The sequence below is a fragment of the Condylura cristata genome, unplaced genomic scaffold (genome assembly GCF_000260355.1).
Source record: "Condylura cristata isolate star-nosed mole 26May11 unplaced genomic scaffold, ConCri1.0 scaffold00005, whole genome shotgun sequence".
Taxonomy (NCBI): Eukaryota; Metazoa; Chordata; class Mammalia; order Eulipotyphla; family Talpidae; genus Condylura; species Condylura cristata.
Window position 1 is genome coordinate 38,093,660 of NW_004567106.1, and position 21,675 is coordinate 38,115,334.

Here is a 21,675-nt window from a genome sequence, read left to right on the forward strand (position 1 = left end):
GTGAGGAGTGACCGCCCAGCCGGGCCGGGGATGGGAAACCCGTGGGGATTACAATTGAGATGAAAAAAAAAATGTGAAAAATGATGTAAAAATAAACTTTTTAATTAAAAAAAAAAGTTTCTGTAACTTTAAAGCATTTTATAATTTAAAGTTGTTATTTAGGTTTAATAAGTAATGATAAAAAATATTAATTAATAAACTAAAAGTACTAACAACCAAAAACTTATCAAGAAAGTAAAAAGGTAAAAATTTTCATGTGGTATCTGAACATACTAGAAATTATTGTATTCTATTTTCTATATTACATAAAAAAACTATTTACTTATTCATGTTTATCACTTTTATTTGTATTTTTTTTAAAGTTTTAGCCATGGAAATTTGTTTGCATTTCTTTATCGATAGAAAGTTTACTTGATTCATATTCTCTCCGATCAGTGTTTCATTTTTAGTGCAGCTGATCAACAGGTTATTTTTTTTTTGAAACTTGACAAAAATAACCAACATATGCATTTTATTTTTGTTTTATTATGTTATATTAACTCATAGATATTATAAGACCTTTTGAAAAGTAGTAGATGGTAACAGAAAATAACATAGCTTCTATAGTGAGAGTGCCGAATCTACTGAAACCAGGGATACCAAACTATTAAGGAAAAAACAACAACAACATTGTGCCCACTCTAAAGGTCTGGTCATATGCACGCACAAAGGCATGAAGAGAGAAGAAAGGATTTCAAATAACAGACTCCTGATCGTATTCCCAAAATGATCTATCCTCTTGTGGGCAAATACCAAGCCAAACATACATGGTATAGAGCCAGGCAGGTTAGACTCGAGAGCTTACTAGGAATTCAAGTCACTTCCCACTAGGGAAGCCATAAGAAAGAGGGATGGAAGGAGTGACCTGAATTCACAATACACCATAGAATTTTCCACAGGCTGCCATCATCCTTCCCATTTGCCAAAGCATTGAAGAATAGCCTCTCCATGTGTTTCTCCTTACACTCTATTCCACCTTATATATAGAACCTTTGCTCCTTGCTGCTTCCTAGTTTGCTCTATTCCATTAGTCAGGTTCATAGTTTACTGACAGTTGTAATCCAAAGTGCCTGAATTCTTGGCAGCATGGAAGTTGGGGTACAAAAAGTGACACCCATTTCTGTGGCCACGACCACAGTCTGTAACACTACCACTGAAGAGGTGAGTGACCTTTGGAAACTTAGGCAATGTCTCTAATTCTATTTTCTTATTTATAAGAAAGAGGTAATCGTAATACTTACCAACTACTTTTGTGAGATAAGTAGTTGTGTTATTGTTCTAGAACATAGTATCATATTTGCTTTTGTGTTTAGTATCTCAATTAGATGGAGAATGAACATCTGATTCTAATGATCTGCCATTTTTAAATGAGATATAAGAGCAATACATATTTGTAAGGGCTATTAAACTAAGTTCTGTGAAACATGTAGGGAGATACCAAAATTATGCAGCCAATACCTTCATTAAAATATTTATAATATAATGGAGAATATATATACACACACATTTGTGGTAGATAGCACAATTTGAATAGATATGTAAGAAAGGGACAGATAACATGCTAAGAATGTACATAAAAGGCTGGGAGTGGTGGTTTCAAGAGGAAATATAATTTAAATCTAAATAATGGTTAAATTTTTATTCATACTGATTGGTAATGGGAATAGAGTGAGTAGGGGAAAGGAAATACAGAAATTTCAGAATAGTTTGAAATAGTGAGTAATAGCCTGGCTGAATTAGACAGATGAGGTGGGGGCATATGGCTAGGAAAAGGATACAGAGTAGTAATTAAAGATGGAAATGTGGTTGAAAGTAGATTATGAAGAAGGTTGACTGCTATGCCGTTGAAACTTAATCTTTTAGCCCTTGAAAAAGTCAGTGGGGGATTCTGATATGTCTATAACATAATTTTAATGGTAGCTTAGCTTGATTACTTTAGCAGCCACATGTTGGACAAATGGAAGGAAGAGAAGCAAGGGCCCATGAAGGCAGGAATAACAGAGTGGAAAACCTCAGAGGTTGTCCTCTTTCCTTTACAACACATCATTACAAAGCATGACACGGCTTTGGTGTGACCTTTGTGTCTCCCAAATTGGTCTTCAGTGTACTCTTAGTTCTGCCTTTTGTTACGAGGTGTTTCTTTCCTCTCTGTTCTTATTTCCATTTCATTATTACACTTTACTTTGCTAATGGTTAGAACTAGTTTAACAGGTAGTTGTTGGTGAAAGTAGTGGAAACAACCACAGACCAGTATAAGAAAAAACTGTATCCCACTTGTTATGGCCTAGATTAAGAGCCCCAAGAAGCTTCAGTATTCAACTACAGAGAAGAGATTCACTTATTTATGCTCAGTCTGAATCCCCTTGCAATCTTTATACAATTGGGGAGTTGCTGAGACTGTTGGAAAAACAAATCAAAATTGTTCTCTGGAAGATAAAATTACTAGTTTAAGGTATAACATTTTTTCTTTTTTCTACTATATGAAGTAGTAAAATGGGCATGTTTACTTAAGCTATTTAAATGAGGCTTTATAGAATATTCCATATTGAGTAATAAATTTTCAGATTAACAAACTTTAATCCATAATTTTTATATAAGATTCTAAATTTCCAAATTATTTCCTAAAGCTGTTTTTTTTTAAAGATAAAATATACTATTTAATTGATGCTATAATATGACTGTGGTATAAAAGTATAAAAATAGTTAATATATCTACAGATGTCATTATAGATATCCAAACATAAATACATTTTCCATTTATATTTAATTTTAATACATCAAAGGAGATAAAAGTTCTTGTATTTTAGAATTTAATTTTTGAATGACAAAGACAAAAGGCATTAAATATAATTTGCATATAATGACAGATTTTTTTTCACATAAATTATAGCATTTGAGAAGATTTCGTTCATTAGAAAGGACAGTCATCAGGTCAGTAATGTACATGTAGTTATAACATTGTTCTAGTTCAAAGGCCTCAGAGCATAAACGTTTAAAGTGTAAGTCTTTTCTATAGTCCAAAAGATTATAATTCTGGCATATTAACTGCCTGAATGACAGTCATTATAATTATAATTAAATGTCAAGGCATAAAGACTAAGAAGGATAATGTGTATCAGGTTAAAGGCTACATTTATTAACCATCAAGACTATTTTAATGCATTATGTTAAAACATTTTTCTTGCTTTAAATGATATTTATATGACATATTAAAATACACATTGATGGCTTTTTTGCTATACATAAATATAAATTGTTATATATATAAAACATTTTCATTACAGTTCGAATTAGGAAGAGGATATTAGATGATACTAAGTGTCTTAGGCACTTCGTATTTTATTAAAAGAGACAAATTGGATTGTTCTGTTTTCTTAAAAAAAAGGAATAATCTTTTCATATAAATTATTTCTCTATTATTTGTTTTTATACTGCTCAATCTAAGTGTTGTAACATCTTGTAACAATAAGATGTTAAGTCTTTAACCCTGGTATAATCAGGAGACTCAGTAGGGAGTACAGAAAAAAAGTGTTTTGTAATATGATTTGATTATGTTTTTCTACTTTGCGGAATGTAGGTTTAGGAAATAGCCTGCTAATTTGCATTTCAACAATTATGTTGTGGGAGTATTGTGATGTGTATTTAACCTTTTGCTTTTTATGCCTTTTTTGGTGCACATATTTGAAAATAGCATTACACCCTGTTGTTTAACTGCCTTTAAAAAATGTTTTGTGTGGAATAAATAGCTTAATTTTATGGGTTTTTGTTGATGCTTAACCCTAAAGCAGAGCCAAAAGACACACTGACTGCCAAAACAAATGAAAATGATTTCTCTTACTGTCTTGGCAAATCATTTGTGTATGATGGCTTTTTAATGACTTCATTCCAGTGAGAACTTTTTCACTGAGACCGTTTCTCACTTAAGTGCATTTAATATAGCTCCAAACTGGTTAAATTTTGTTTAAATAAGCAAACCAACAACAACAATAAAACTTGGGTAAAAATGTGGATATAAATAAATATATGTAAAAATGTATTTTCCTTTGAAGAGTTCCTATATATTGAATTTTACTATAGAGAACATTCATAATTTCATGATCTCCCCTTTTTGCTTCCATTATACCCACAGTCATCTAACTAAGGTCCTTTCTTCTGCCCTTACAAGTTCTCTCTTTCAGACATTATTGCTAGCATCCTACAGGATTTCATTCCTGGCTAACCTGAAAACTCGTATTTTTCTTATTCCTTAGATTTAGGTTACAGAATTTTCATGTGAATGGTCTTATCTCTTAACTTTGCTGTAAGCTCCTTTAGTAGATTGACTTTACAAGGAATGTGATAAAGGCTTGCTGATTGATACAAGTCCCTCAGCGGGCATTGACTAAGCAGTGACTGTGTTTAAGACATTGTGGCAAGTAGGCATTGATAGGGGTACAGACATAATCCCCAGCCTTGCTCTCTGTAATTTATAGTCTCATAAGGAAGTTAAAGTTAAGTACACAAGCTATTATAGTCAAGTAAGAGCAGCCTCAAAGGAGAAATATTATCTGTTGAAAAAGATATCATGAAAGGTTTTATTGTGAAACTGTAAGATGTGCCTGCAAGAATGATTTTTCATTCCTTGAACAACTGACATCGTTAGGTTTGCTGCTAGAAATAAGGCATATTATGACAATAATAGAAACGTTTTTATTATCTTCAGCACCACATAATACATTTTGTTTGTGTCCAGAACTGTGAAGGGGGTGAAATTTCACCTTGCATTCAAGTCAAGTTATATAGATGCTCTGACAGTTTTATAAATTCTGCCAGAGACATTAGACTTCCAGGCTATTCACAGCAAAGCAGGCTGTGTAGGCTTTTTGTTTCCCTCAGAGTCTTTGCTTCCTCAGTGACAGGGCAGGTGATACACAACAGCCCAGGTAGGTTGCTGCAGACAAAAAGAGTTATGTGTTATGTGTTGTGTTATGTATGTGTTACACATGATTAAATTCAAACATAGGAAACTCTGATATTTTAAGGGGTCTGCAAGCAAACTTCCCCAACCCTTGCCCAAAGATTAAATTATCTTTATTATCCTGTTCAGGAGATCAATCTTCCATTTGCCTTTAAGGGAGATTCTTTACTATCTGAAAGCTATTTGAAAAGATGGAATGGAACAAAAGCTACCAATAGATATGTACAAATGTTATAGGGAATTGTTCCCCCACACACCCGAACAGTATGTTCAGACTGTCCCAGAAATAATCATTATAAAACAATGATTTAAGGGTATTAATAGTATGTTGAGGCTGTTTTACTGGCCTGCCTACTATTTCAGCACTGAAAAGCTGAACTTAGTATATTTTTCAAAAGAATTATTGAGTTACTAACACTGAAATTATGGAAATAACAGTTTTAAGAAGTTGTCATTTTACATAATGAAGAAAAATGAATAAGAAGGAATGCTAATATTCTAAGATCCCTGCATCTCATAAGTTAAATGTGTTAAGAATTATTATTCTGAATTACAGATGAGGTGTTCTCTAATTTATTCATAGCAATAAGGAATGAAAATCTTTCCAGTTCTAGATCACACTAAAATGAATTTGTATTTTGTTACATAGATAAAAATTCATATTCATTCACATATATACACACATGTTGTATCATATCCTTTTGAATAATTTATGTATCCACAGTCAAATCATAATTCAAAACCAAGCAGAATCTCAAGTTAGAATGGATTTTATAAATCATCTGAGAAAATCAATTCTTTGGGGTAAAGGTGTTTTTTTTTTCCCCAAAAATAATGGATTAGTGAAGTTTATGAATTCTGCAACTTCACCTCCAAGATCCTTACTCTGTCGTGGTGTTAGTGACTATCTTCATGCAGACGTAAAGCTGGAACTCAGCTTGACTCTGATATGTTTTTACACTCTCTTTCCTGAATATACATGGTTCACTGATGGCATAATTCATTGCAATAATCAAAAGCATCGATTCTAAAGTTTAATTCTAAAGCTTTGGACTTTTTAGTTGGCTTTCTTTTATATCCCGTCATTTCCCCTTGTCTTTTTTCTATGTCACAACAAACTAAATGTTTCTTCATTTAAAACTTTAAAAACAAGTGTGAAATTTTAAACTGTATATTTTGTTGTCCTTTGTCTTAGCAGAGGAAATCATTGTCTTTTGGGGTTAGCTTTCTTGGAGTGAATTTTTATTTAGGAATAAGCTTTTTGGACTGGAATTCATAGTAAAATGGGATTTTTGTCCAGTGTTAATTCTTTGCTTATTTGCATCCAATTCTACTGTCTGTTTACTTTGCTTTCATCTTAACTAAGAATGCTTGGCATCAATATTTAAACACTATATTTTGTTTTGAGCCATAAAACCTTAAAAATAAAACTTTATGTATAGTGAGTGCTATGACAGCAAAAGAATGCCTGATTTAAAAAAAAAACATTGTGAGAACACTTTTTGAGGCTCATTAAATTAAGGAGAACATCAAAAATATTATTTTATACCTATAATTCAAGCCATAGAGTGATTACAACTATGATAATTTTAATCATATAAGGATCATCATAATAAAATATTCTTACCACCATTTTTATGGATTCCTAATATTATTAATGAATAAGGAATGGATATGTACACATAGTATATGAATTAAGATATAAAACTTTTCTATTTCTAGCACACACGTTGTATGGGGCACAACTCACAAATGAATTCACTTCAGTCTTCATCATATTTGGGATTCAAGCATATACATCAGGTTTCAAAAACAACACTTCCTACAGGGGCCAGTGAGGTTAAAGAAATGTCTGAAGTGAATCAGAGTTCTTGACCCATTGAAAGAATATTTCCAACTTTCAGTTTCAAAGGAATGTTATTATAAATGAATGTATGCCAATTGTTTGTCTTCAGATTTTTCTGGCAAAATCAGAAATCTGTATTTTATGCAAAATTTACTGTTCTTGAATGTTGGCCACTACTTTGATATAGTTAAGCAGCTATAAATTAGAAACAAAATTACTAATTGCTCACTAAATTGGAAACAAAAAACTTCTAATGAATAATATCTACTTTTGACTTACTAACCTGCATGTGTTTTCAGGCCAGAATAAGACCATGACAGATGAAGGGAAGGCAAAAATCAAGGAGAGATCAGAGGGATAGCAAGGGAACAAATTAGAATAGATCAGAAAGAGTCCGTTTTATTGGCCTAGTCCTAATAATGGACTCTAATGGAAGTAGGCAATCCTATGGGGTAGTAGAAAGTTATCCCTAAATCCAGGATCAGAAGACTGTTTTGCATCCTGAAAAGGATATGTTATTTGTAACAAAGGGCTTTTTATAGAAATATTAATATCTTGAGAGGCCCAGGCTACTTTGCTGAGAAATTTCTTCTTCGTTAAAATGTTAATTTGAGAATAAAAGGTAATTGGCTAAAAAAAAAAAAAAATAGGAGAACCAGAGATGTGTTCAAGTAGGCATGGAATAGGGAATAAATATCTTAGGTGTTCTATACTCGAACCTGTGCATCTGGAACCAAGATGAAGGACTTTGGAAGCAATGAAGGAAAACGTGTACTCCAGTTAGAGCTCACATCCCTCAAAATAGAATCTGTTATCACCTGACCAGCAGAGTCCATGAAAGATGATACTTTAACATTAGAAGGTTCTCCATGGAAATCTGAGAAAGGCACAGGAAAGGGACAGGTTAAACTTCCTCTCTGGCAGTTGATTCAGCAAATATAAGGTTAAACTATTAAGTAGGTTTCTTTAGACCTTCAGACAGAGAAAACATTTGGAAATTTATCATTTGCTAGTTTCTCAAATGGATGATATTCTGTCTTTTCACTGATCATAAACTGCATTGTGGGGTTGGAAGACAAATATACATGTTTTTTGTTTTTGTTTTTGTTTTAAAGAAGCTTCCTGGATAATACTACATCTTTATGTGATAGTTGTGATAAAGAGTAAATAAGATATTGAATCTAAGATGTTTGCTAAAAAAAATACCAACAGACTGTGTGTACATAGGACTATGTGTAGGAATCTTAAAAACTCAGTTCTTGTTGAAAAAAAAGGTGAGAAAGTTTTATAAAATCTAAAAAATAGCATTTACATATAATTTTTTAATTTGCACAAAATACAATAATATGTACACTAAAAGATTATATGCATATGGGCCCTCCTTGGTGGTGCATTGGGTTAAAGCACAGCACTAAGAAGCTAAAGCCACTTCAGCATGAGTTTGATCCCTGCCGCGGAGGTGATCCACATGGCTTGGCAGACCTCTCCTGACCCACCCAATGCTCCCCTCAGCAATGTTCTTCATCAATCTGCTTGTTCTGCTCCCCACAATGTCTCTGGTGAATCCTCTCACTGCCCCTGCAGTACCCCAGCTCTGTATGCAAAAATAAATTAATCTTTACAAAAGAATATATGCATATAAGCCAAAAAGTACCCCATCTCAGTTGACACTGACTCCCCTCTAGACAGACAAAAGAAGAAGAAAAGAAGAGGAGAGGAAGAAGAGAGTAAATAATAAATACTTTAAATGAAAGAGAGACCTCTCAAAACCAAGAATGAGCCATAAATTACAGTAAGTTGTATAATCATTTCAAATCTTGGTCCATGAATTTACAAGGCAAAAGAAAGAAAACTGAAATAAAATTCTTATTATGCCATCTAACACATTGGTGTGATTAATTTTGTAATTTAAGAAAAAAAAATAGAAGCAGTCTGAGAAAAAAGTGATAGAGAAATCAATTTCTTTTATATAAAAAATAATATTCACAGTCAGGAATTTGTAAAATAAATGCCAAGTACTTACTGATACCTGCCTGTGGGTCTAGCATAATACTAGCTATTAATGGAGATGAAAAGGAAGTATTTAATCAATCCTCTCTCTTCATGGAAGAAAACCAAGAAGCATGAAATGTAACGAGTCAGTTCTGAAATTCAGTGGGAAATGGATAGAGTTAAAAATGTTTTAAAAATTATAGGCTTGGCCCTCCCTGGTGGCACATAGGTTAAAGCGCAGCACCAAGAAGCTAAAGCCACTTCACGCTTCAATCCCCGCCTGCCCGAGCCACATGGCTCGGCAGACCTCTCCTGACCTGCCTGCTGCTCCCATCAGCAGTGTACTTCGCTAGTCAGCCTGTTCTGCTCCCCACTCTGTCTCTGGTGAAGCCTCTCACCCCCCCTGCAACTCTGACTTGTACCCCAGTTCTGTATGAATAAATAAATAAATATTTTTAAAAAAATTACAGACTTGTGGTATTTCAGATGATACATCATAAAAAAGGACTTACAGTAGTTCATCCCTAATCCTTTCATGCAGCAAATATTGTTGAGATTGCCATACACCCATTTCCAGAAGGAGCATGACCTAGAAGGCCAGGCAGTCAGGTCCAGGAGAAAGACTGGGAGAGGGCAACAGGTTACTGCAGGCAGGGCTGGTTGAAAGGTGGGCAACTCTAAAGCCTGAGCCTTCAAAGGATTTTTTAAAAACTAGGTTTTATATGGAGTAAAAGCTTAAAGATAAGTATTTTAATTGTTCAAATGATGTAAATAAGATAGTCTTTATCTTCTCCAAAAATAGAACAAAAACATGTGATTGAATTTCAGAAAGTATAAAATGTTTTCCATTGTGGTTTATTTTTATATGCATTAAAGTAATAACACATTATCTTTTATTTCAGATACACTGGCCTAGTACAGCACTAAAAATAGAAGAATGTATAATGAAAGGAAAAGACGCAGTAAGTTCATTATATTCATTATAAATTAATTCTTCATTTTATCGCTGGCCAATCACAAACTTTTTATTTGTTCTTATAAAGCATAGAGCAATTATTTTAGAAAGAAAAGAGTGTGTTCATGTTCATATATATATATATGTATATATATTTATATATATATGTGTGTATATATATATGTGTGTGTGTTTGTGTGTATGTCTATACACATACATACACACACCATTTTCAGTGTAGCATTAAAGGGAGCTGAGGTGCTATTCAGATCTTGATTTTTATTTTGTTTTATTATATCATAACTCAAATTTCTAAATCTCTTATGTCCTGTGTATTTGGAAGGCAAATAATTACAAGTAACTTTTCCACTTGAGGAAAACCTAATACATTCTTTCAGATTTCATTTGGCTTTGTTTAGTAAATGAGAGACAAAAGAAGCAACAAAAGGAGGAAAATCAAAAAGTCTGAAAGAAGACAAGCACAGTAGACATTCTTCACCCATTCCATGATGTTTTTAGGGTCTCTTCTACTTACAGATTCAACATACTATTGTCCAGACTTCCCTGCAGTGGTGAGTGGCAGAGGGTGTGTAGCAGCTGCCTGACGCGGTTCTTAGCCCGCTTCACCATGGGTGGAGGCAGGACCTCACACGCTGGGGACAGCTGGCCGCTGACGCCCTACATGTCTTAGGAGGAAGGCATGCATATCTCCTTTTGATATTTAACTTATCATTTTTTTCTCAGTAAGAAAAAAAAACATGTAAAAGATTACCATACATTACAAACCAGCTCCTGATTCTCTGTAGCAACTGGGTCACAGCCAAGGAATGAGTCAAGACATTCTTGCTGACTTATCCCACAGCATGATGCTGACTAATGAGCCTACACAGGCCGTGTCAATCTGAGCCCAGCAGAGACAAATATGGTCTAATTGACTCACTCAAAATGTGGCAATGTTTCAAGAGATGAAATCTTAGAGGACAATAGGATATATTTTTCCATGCCCGAATGATTAGCTTTTCCAATCACATGGGTTAGCCACAAAATAAAATGGTATGTGAGTGAGAAGCAGGAAATCCATCCACCCGTGTGCCCTGGAGAGCCAGGGAAGTAGTGCTTTCCTCAGTCTGCCCGAGGGATACCTGCAGCTGAGTCATTGAAGGGGAGATGGTCTGCTGGCTTTTTGATCCTAAAAAAAGACTCCTGTCATATGGAGTCTTTAAAAGTCACCATCTGTCCTTATAAACCATCACATTTACTGATAATTACATGCAGTGCTATCAAAGTAATATTTAGCATTAAAGATTAATATTTCTCTCATAATTTGTTAAAATGAACTAGCAGTACCTAATTTGGCAAGAAGGTGTTTGTTAAAATAATTTAGACATATTGAATTGATGACATTTGTAAACATTTCTTTTATTCAGCCTACTGAACACACCTACCTAGTGATCAGTATGTTAATTTAAGTACTTTGTTTGATTAACTGGAGAATACAAACATATGTAAAGTAAATACTCTGTCTCCAGAAGCTTGTAGTTGAATGCCAGTATAGGCAAACTAGACCTCCTATGACAAAGGTGGGCCACCTAATTTTTGTGTATGAAGTTTCACTGGAACAAAACCACACAGTTTCATTTTATGTTGTCTATGGCTGTTTCCATGTGATAGCGGTGGAGGTAAGTAGTTGCAACAGAGGCCAGTTGGCATGTCAACCTACATACATTTGGGCTCTGGTTTTCTATAGAAGAAGTTTGTTAGCCCCTGGACTGTAATCTTACAGTAATAGGTATTGAATATGATTTTTATTGGTATATTTCTACTTAATTAAGAGCTCTCTACAAAAGTGTTTTATGTTAATTTGTGGATTTGAAAACATGACTTGCCTATGCATCAAAAATTTTAATACTTGGAAAACTGCATGTATAAATTCAACTTTCCCTAATTACTAGTTTTCTGACTTTATGCTGATTGTTTTGTGTGCACTCAAAAATAATAGCAGAATTGGAAATAACTTAATTACCTTGAAGAATATATTGCAGTGCAAATTTTTATGCTTGAATAAATTCCTGAAGACTTCTTTTTTAAGTTCATTAACCCTGTACATGAAAAATGATAAACTCTTATTATGAAATATAATTCATCCATCACTGCTAAATAAAATGTGCCTCCATCAACCCAGTGTCTTCTACTTACAGTTCTTTGTCCTCTTTTCAATTATTCCTTTTGCCTCTTCTAGCTAAGGGACATTTAAACATGAAATTTCTCAGGTTTGGAAAAGCCAAAAAAGGGCTACCCATTTTTATTACACTGATCAATTTCTTCTTTCTCCCCCTTGCCTTAGAGTGAATGTGCAAATTATGTCCGGGTTTTGCATCACTGTAACAGGACACACCTTCTGACCTGTGGAACTGGAGCCTTTGACCCACATTGTGCCTTCATCAGAGTTGGATACCATTTGGAGGTAAAACAGTTTTGTTTATCACCAAAAAGAGTACTACTGAAAAGAACTTTATCTACAGGAAAAGTTGTAGCATTTGCTCTGATGTAGAGACAATTTGCTTGAGCCAGAGAATGATCTCTACAGGCCTTTAAAATCTTTGTAGAACACAAATCATGAGCCAATTAATTTTTATGAATTTACTCAATGAGCACTTATTTATTTCTGTTGTCCACCTAAAAATATTCCTTAATTGCAAATTGTATTCTCAGGTGAATTTTTGTTTTTGTAACCATCAGCCTAGAATATCTACATGAACACAAAGACACACATGTATGTTTATATAAACAAAATTACTACGTACATTATCTTACAGGAGATATACCAAGACTTGTTGATTCTGTAATTACTCTTTTTGTGAGCTGTGGGAGGAGGACGAGGTGGAATTGGTGGTAGGTGGCAGTTGTAACTGCTTTAAGTTAAACAATGGGATGAAAGCTATGTTTCTTTTCTCCCAAAGGCACCATCACTAGGTAATAGTATGTAATGAAAGCAAATCTCAACTGACTTCTGTCACATGAAATTTACTAACAAGCAGTCTTGAAGATCAGTTATATATATAACCTGTTTCAACCAGCCGGGTAAACTTTCAGCTCTTACTTATTTTAGGCACACTTTCAAACACTTTACATCACAGTTTCACACTGAAGCACAGTAAACAATGTTCTGCTGTCAAGATCTGTTATTTTTTACTTCTTTTCATTTCACCAGCAGGCCAAATCCTACATTATGATGGTCACAGACAAAGCAGACTTCTAGTTAATCTGTAGTTAATTGGCTCGATTCTCTTAATTTTTATACTACCTATGAAAGGGCCCTACTGACAATAAAATGTTTTCAGCCACCAGGGAATGCTACAAAAAGTAGTATTCACTTAACTAGTGAAAATTTATTTCTCATATTTCTTGTACTAGTTAATACTCAGGTGCAAATATAATTAACACTATTAAAAGTGCTTACTCTAGCTGTCTCTGAAGAATGCTCGTAATTGAGTACTTCAACTCTTAAGCATCCCGGTACACAGGATTTTTGATTAGCATATTTTAAATCTTAACTAACCAGTCCTAGTTGGAGACTCAGGTTCAGTTGCACATACAAATACATCATAGTCTGTTTACTAAATTACTTTAAATGAATTATACAGGTGATAAATGGGAGAATTTTATAGATATAGAAGGTAAATCAGTACAGAGCAGTCATATTTACATATATACAAGAATACAAAGTATTCCTATGTATTTTCAAATGTACACAGTCAAAATATAAACATCTTGTGAAACAGATCTATTTGGCAGCACAGTCTCTCAGTTTTGATTTATCTGAAAGTTTCATCCTTACCCTTAAAGGACATTTTCCCTGGACATAGTATATTCTGGGTTAACAGAGTTTTTTTCTGTTGTTTTCACTTCTTTCCAGATTAGAAAGACTTTATTGTCTACTGAGCTCTTTCTGATGTAAATTCAGGTTTCATTCATAATGTTGGTACTCTAATTATCATTCAAGATACCTCTCTTTTGGGGGGGGGATTTTTTTCTAATGTTTTCTGTGTGTCTATATGTATGTTGTGGTGGAGGGTAGATTAGTTTTTATATTTCTTGTGACACTCAGATTCTTGATTATGGAAGTTTATGTTTTGTACCCAATTATGCAAATTTTTGGCCCTTGCTACATCAGTTGTAGTTCTGCCTTGTTCCCTTCTCCCTTCCATCAAGGATTGTTGTGTGTGTATGTTGTTAACTTTTGGACAGTGTCACAAAGGGATTTTATTTTTTCAGATTGGAAAATTTCTATTAGTTTATTTTTAATTTATAAGTCTTTCTTTTGAAATCTCCAACATGCTAGTATACCCTTCCCATTAGTGTTCCTTGCAGTTATTGTACTTCTTAGTTTTAGAACTTTCCTTTTGTATAATTTCCCTTTCTACAATGAACATTCCCACATATTTTACTCATAATGATTATATTTTCCTTTAAGTCTTTGAACTTATTTTTAACAGCAGTTTTGAATCTCTGTGTGCAAATTTTAATATCAACTTAAGTTTGTGTTAAGTCCTTTTTCTCTTAACTGCTATGTACCACATTTTCTTGTTTGTTGGCATATCTAGTAACTTTTATTGTGTATCAGTCATTATAGATTATATGTTTTCAAAATTCTGGCATCTAAGATCTTTTGAAGACAATTGATTTTATTCCGTCAGTTTACCTAACTCAGAACTTACTTGTGACAAGCAATGGCCAAAAATCTCTTAGTTTCCAGCCATAGTTTTTCAGTGTCTGGTTGCACATGCAATTGATGCATTAGCCATGAAGTGGGAGCCTCCCTCTCTTGCTGAAGATGTTTTCTTTGTTGCTTTTCATCTGATCTAGAACTTTAAATCTCTATTCTCTGATCATCCAAGTTAGAAAGTCTCTAGCTTCCCAATGGAGTTCTAGTCATTTTTCACCAAATAAATGAAGGTGTTTAAAAACACTGTAGTCTTTGCTTAACTGATCTCTAGTTCCTTCAAATAATTTTTTATATTTTTTACTTAGTTTACCATTTCCTATGGGAGAGTTACTCCAGTAAAGCTATACCCATCAAGGGACAACAAGGAACTCCATGTAATTCACCTTCATATACATAATGCCAGATATTTTTCTACCATAATTATCTAAATATCAAGTACAGTTTGAAACTTTTTTTTTTTGGAAAAAACTACATATAAAAAAGAGGAATATATGGCCATATGGTAATAAGAAATTTGGTGAAAATTCTATTCAGATAATTGATAAAATTTTATCTGAGGAATGCAAAGGTATAAATTATTATAAGCAAGGAAAGCACTTTGGTTAAAAGCGCCAAGACATTTGCACACGTGGTGATTTTATGAACATTAGTCTACTTGGTTGGGGGAACAATAGGCGATAACTGGGGGAAATTTATAGAAAATGTTTTATGCTAGACATTCTCATTCTGTACGCTGTAGTTATTTATAAAGACAACTTGGAGACCATGAAGGAGGCCATGAACAGTGTCTGAGTGACATGAAATTAGTAATATTTTGGATTTATTCAAGCAGAGAGAGATGAAAGGAAGACAAATTAAAGGAGGCTATTACAGGAGTCTTTGTGAGAGATCATGAGGCTAGTTAACAGTGTTGTTACAATAGCAAGGAAAGGAAGAATAGAACTGATGTGAGAAGGCGCTCAGCAAGACAATTTGTGTGTGACTTGACATTTTATTGGAGGTTGTTCATGAAAGGGATTAAAATACAATTCAAATTTTATTTCTTGATGATTGAGAAGGGAAACAAAGGGCTTAACAGCACGAAGGAGCTAAGGAGGTACAGTAGGTTTTGTGAGAACAAAAAATACTCACTGTTTGTGAGTTACCACTTTTTTTTTATTGCCTTTTACAATCATTTAAGAAAATAGATTTTGGAGTCAGGACAGAATGGTATCAGAATAGATAAAGTTCTTGAACTCTACAGGATTAATGGCTCATTAAGAAGTCTCAATTTCTCTCTCTCTCTTTCAGTTTCTCTTACTTTTCTTCTCTCTACCTTATGAAAATACTGAGAAAGTGCCATTATTTAAATGACAGTAGTATGCCTAGGGACTATCAGTATAGACAGAAACGGCGCATACAGACAAATATAAGGCTAATCATGTTTGTGTAAATTCTTAATCACACATGTAAAAGTGGAAAGAACTTTTTAAAATGATAGACAACATCATCAATGCTAGAGGGAGCACTTTTAGTAAAGGGATGTGTAATTAGAATGTAGGGAATTAAGAAATGACTCAATGGTGACAAAATAAAGGCAGTCATACAAACCTTTTTTATCCTGAACTAAAATTGTTAAGGAAAAGAAGTATAGGGAAGAATAGAAGTTTCCTGTGCGATCTAAAAGTAATAGATCATTCCAATTTGGTATGATTTAGTAAGTTAATTTTGGGGCTTGAGAATGCAAAAAAAAAAAAAAAGCCCATATAAAGAAAGGATAGAAGGACTCAGACCCAAGCATCACTTAGTAAAGCATACAAAATAAGAACATGCTACTTTCAGATAATGGGAAACTCTGTATAAAGAGTGTAGGCTTTAGGAATGTTGAAAGGAGGGTTGTTGTTTTATTTTGTCAGTAAAGAAAAAATAACAATTTATTGAGGATATGATTCCTTGCCATCTTACATTTATAGAGGTAAAGAGAACTATGCGGGGAGTTAGTTTGCCTTAAAAGGGACTACAGAATATTTCAACTGTGAGGACTCATTAGCAGTTATATCGAATGGGTGGCCCTGGCTTGAGCCAGAAATGCAAATTTGACAATTTCCAGTGTGAAAACTGAAATCTTTAGGCATGATGATATCATTGCCTAGGAAGAATGTTTGAGTAAAATGTAAAATAGCAGAACATGCCATCTCGAAATAGTAGTATATGAAAGGCTGCTGGAAGAAAGACCTACAAAGGTGAATAAGGAATTTCTAAAGAGGCTAGGAGGAAAATAAGAGGTGAGAAAGTTCTGGGCTTTCTCACTGAGGGATCTCAGCGTTAGATGTCTGAGAGTCAAAATATGTGAAATGTTGGACCTTAAAATTTGGAGGTATTTATGTGAGACATCTTAATTAAATGTGGGTGCAAACAGTGTCTCTATTGGTGTGAAGTATTAAAACCTACTTTCTCTAGCCACTGTTGTTTCTTTATATTATTATTTTAAGATTTTTTGCTGAAGTGTAATGCAAATACAAGAAGTACATAGCCTACCAGCATGTTGCTAGATCATTTTCACAAATGGATTATTCTCATGAAACAAACATCCAGACTAGTGCCTCCCTGGTGGCTAAGGGGTTAAAGTCTCAGTGCTGTCAAGCTATGCCAGCCACTGTGGCTTGAGTTCAATCTCCTGTCAAGGAGCTGACACACAAGGCACAGCGGACCTCTCTGTCTTGCCCTTTGTTCCCCTAAAAAGTGTATTTCAATACATTTGTCTGTTCTGCTCCCCACTCTGTCTTTGGTGAGTCCTCTCATCCCCTGTACCTCTGACCTATATCCCAGTACTTGTTTGCATAAATTAAAAAAAAAAAAAAGAAACAAACACCCAGATCTATTCCTTTTTTTTTTTTTTGTTATTTTTCATGTTTTTTTCTCATAAGACATAAACTCTTGATTCTTTGGCTGGCTGTCATGCCATTTCTAGTTTAGTCTTCATGTTCAAACTAATTTCTTCTTTCTACATCAAGATCTTTCTGAATACTTCTACCTTATGTTTAGCTTTTCTAATTTTGAGTTATTCTTTTTTCTCTATCATTTTCTTATTTTAACTTGTATTAAAATCCTATATTATGGTTAATTTTCATCTGTTTTATGCCATGTCTTTTTAACAAACTTTCACTGGGATGTTATTCTCGTGCTGATTCCTTTTTCTCATGGTAACATTATACTAAATTCAGCATGGACCTTTGCTATTATTAATTTTTATATAAAATTTGTTATTTTTACATTGGTTTAAACCACTATGCATAATTAAGAGATATAAGTTCACATCTCTTCAGATATATGTTCACACACCACACCCATCACCAAGGCACTCTGCCATAACCCTATGGTAGTTCAAGAACTTTTAGAAGAAAATTATGGGTTGGAATAAATTTCTAGCTTCACATCTAGAAGTCACCATTCTATTTTGGTTTTTGTCGTGTTAAAAAATATGTATAGGTATAGATGTGTGTGTGTGTGTGTATGTATATGTAACTATAGTAAATACATATGAACCCAAAAAGCCCTATTTATTTTTTCTTGTAACATCTTCCTGTTCTATCTAATTATAATTTGTTCCTTGATCCTCTTTATCCCTTTCCTAGATGTTTTATTTTCTACTTCCAGCAATTTCCTCCTAAAGAGACATGGTCGTTTTGGAGGGTTTTAGAACTTTATCCTTCTGTATAGAGTCCCTGCAATCATTTGCCTATTGAATCTGCAAAAAACATCTTCCCTGTTTCATCTACCATTTGGAAGTGTTGCTACAAGATAGTGAGAGCATATGAGAAATTTATTTTCCTGCTCCACAGAACTTGGTTGCTTTGCAGTTTCCTCTTGCATGATAGTAATATCCATGATAGTGTCGCTCACAGTAATTCATCCACACCTGCTGATACTTCGAGCCTCGTAGAGATGCCTTTAATGGTCATTTTTGTTGGTGATGTTGCCGATATGCTTTTGGCTTTGTGTTCCTAGTTGATTGTCTATTTTCTGCTATCCTCTCAGAAATCTTAAGAGTATCTTTAAATAGTAAAATGCGGGCTCTCCCTGGTGGTGCAGCACTAAGAAGCTAAAGCCACTTGAGCATGAGTTTGATCCCCATCCCTGGAGGTGATCCACATGGCGTGGCAGACCTTTCCTGACCAACTCACTGCTCCCCTCAGCAGTGTATACACAGTCAGCCTGTTCTGCTCCCCACTTTGTCTCTGGTGAAACCTCTCACTGCCCCTGCAACTCTGTATGCATAAATAAATAAATAAATCTTTAAAAAAAATAGTAAAATGCTTTACAAAATAAAACTACTACATAAAATACCACAGGTATATATATCGACATACAAATTTACTCTCATTTCAGAAAATGACAATTATCTGTTGAGAATAGACCAAAAGAGAGAGAGAGAAAAAAAATGAACACACCAGTAACCTAGTGGTGTGATTGTAAAACATCTGTTTCTAGATAATTGGCCAAGACTTTGAACTCTTGCAAAAATTAAATTGCTTTCATTGCTTAACAAACACAATGACTATAGCACAATGATATTATATGTTACTATTTGTAGTGATTGTCTATGTGGCAAAACAAATTTCAGAAAATTTGGCAATGTAAAACAAAACACACTTATTATATCACAGTTTCTGTGGCGCAGAGTACAGGCTACTTAGCAGGTTCCATTGCTCAGGATCTTCCAAAGCCAAAACCAAGATGTACCCTGCGCTGCAGTTTTTCTGGAACTTGGGGTCATTTTCCAAGTTCTGTGTTTGTTTAAAGAATTAGACCCTGTGGTTAGACAACTAAGCCCTCCTTTTCTTCTTATCACCCAGGTGCTGATCTAGATGTACTTCTAGATGCAATCGCTTGTCACTTGTTCCTGTCACAACATGGCCATGCACTTCTTTAATGTCAACAAGAGTATCTCTCTGTCCAGTGACGAAGAGGGGGTCAATAATTTAACCTAATCCTGGGAATGACTATGTCATCACCCTATAAATATTATGGTGCTGATTTCCCACTGTCTTATAGGTCCTGCCCACACCTAAGAATTGTATACACTATCTACAGATGGAGTGTGGATCTTAGATGCTATTAGCTGTCTCCCTACCATGCTATTGTTTACATGTCTTCCTTGTGAAAGGAAAGCTGTGTAAATACAGTTTTTCTAAAAAGTTGTTTTTGAGGGAGGCAAAGCAAAGCTATGATTTGAAGGGTGAGAAATGGCAACACGCTTGTGAACTTTGTGGCTCTTCTCTTTAAAGAAACCTACATTCCTCCTTACAGGAATCAAGGTTAAGAGATGCATATGTGAGACATCACTAAAATTTCTCTACCCCAGCATGGGGAAATTTGATTCTCATTGAGTGTATAGCATTTGCGTATAGATTGCCCTAATATTTCATTAATGTAAGGTTTATTTTCTTGGTATATATTTACTTTAAATCTATTTATAGCAACTTTTATGTCTGGAGACTAAATAAGTCATGCAAATGTGTTTGGGACCCAAGATAATCAAGAATGTACTTTTTGATTTTAAGTATGATATTGGCACCATTTCCTTCTATAGAAAGTCACAGCTCAGCTTTGTAAGCTGGGGTATTATGTACCGTAAAACCTAAGTGTGATATATTTACCCCCACCCAGTATAAGTTTTCTTTAAAAATATATTAGAAACTGTACCCAAATAACTTTCTTAGAAAGTTAGCCTACATTTGTACTTCATAGAATCGAAATGATGTAGTTATAGTCTCTTGTTAAATATTTTATTATGTGTCAGTAAAATGTTACTATTTAGACATGACGGAATTCTTGCTTTTTATCCCATGGGCCCTGTAGAACCTGAACACATCATTTTCAATAAATATTATGAATATCCTTTTAGGTAATAATACTTAAGTATCCATGTAGATTAAAATATACATGTTATCAATATATTGATTTTTATCCAGTTTTTTTTTCTTCACTCGTACTTAACTAATATTAAATTTATTTCTGCTTATAGTACAAAGTTTCCATTGGGATAACCAAAATAGCTAGGAAGAGTTTTTAGAGGATTAAAAATTTACCCTATTAGAGTTTTTATGACTAATATTAGTATTTTGTCTTACACTATTGGAATGAATATAGCTATGTAGTTAGTGTTTTTTTTATTTTTACTAACAAATATGTAATTTTGATTTCACAGATTATTTTGTTTACTCTCAACTCTTGATTCACTCGTGTTATAAATGGCACGAAATTCCAAAGATTTTCCAATTTGTTCTTTAAATAGATACTTTTGAATTTCTTACTTATTTGTATTTAATTGTCTTTAATACTAGAGAAAAAAATGCTAAAGGTAATAATTTAAAATTTAAAAAAAAATTTTTTAAAATTAGTCATTAAAAATGACTGGTGGTGATTAGTCATTTGAATGGAATGAATATATGAAAATTTGCATGAAATATTTAGTAACATTTATATTTTCCAATTATTTTAATAAAATAGTCTTAAGTTAACAAGAATGTCCAAATTACAATCTATACTAAGATTTTTTTTAAGCATGCCTGTCATGTTTTTAAGGGTGACTTTGATCTGTAAATTCCTAATCCATTTATGTGAAAGTAATATAAAGAAATGTTTTATTGATTTTTTAAAAGTGTGGCATTTTTAAATATTCTTAGTTTAAATAAGAACAAAAAGGTAATGTGTCTCATCATAAAAAGTAGAGTTTATATTATGTTTTGCTCTCAGTCTATGAGTTTTTCTTTCTGCAGTCCATGTACTGTATATGTACATTTCACTGTAAATGTAATGGAGCTGTGGACAATATTTGACAATAATCATTTTTTAAAAAGATTTATTTATGCAGACAGAACTGGGGTACAGGCCAGAGGTGCAAGGGCAGTGAGAGGCTTCTCCAGAGACAGAGTGGGGAGCAGAACAGGCAGATTGACAAAGTACACTGCTGAGGGGAGCAGCAGGTGGGTCAGGAGAGGTCTGCCAAGCCATGTGGGTCACCTCCCTTGCTAGGGATTGAACTCATGGAAGTGGCTATGGCTAGCTTCATAGTGCTATTGTTTACATGTCTTCCTTGTGAAAGGAAACTGTAAATACAGTTTTTCTAAAAAGTTGTTTTTGAGGGAGGCAAAGCAAAGCTATGATTTGAAGGGTGA

The 21,675-nt window shown here is 33.9% G+C and overlaps 1 protein-coding gene across 1 annotated transcript in view; it reads left to right on the forward strand.

The window, feature by feature from the left end:
* SEMA3E (sema domain, immunoglobulin domain (Ig), short basic domain, secreted, (semaphorin) 3E) overlaps positions 1 to 21,675 on the forward strand; it is a 222,076-nt gene that overhangs the window by 126,686 nt on the left and 73,715 nt on the right. Inside the window, exons 3-4 of the mRNA XM_004676887.2 lie at positions 9,737 to 9,796; positions 12,134 to 12,253. Of these exons, the coding sequence (XP_004676944.1) occupies positions 9,737 to 9,796; positions 12,134 to 12,253 (180 nt within the window). The remainder of the gene's footprint in view (positions 1 to 9,736; positions 9,797 to 12,133; positions 12,254 to 21,675) is intronic.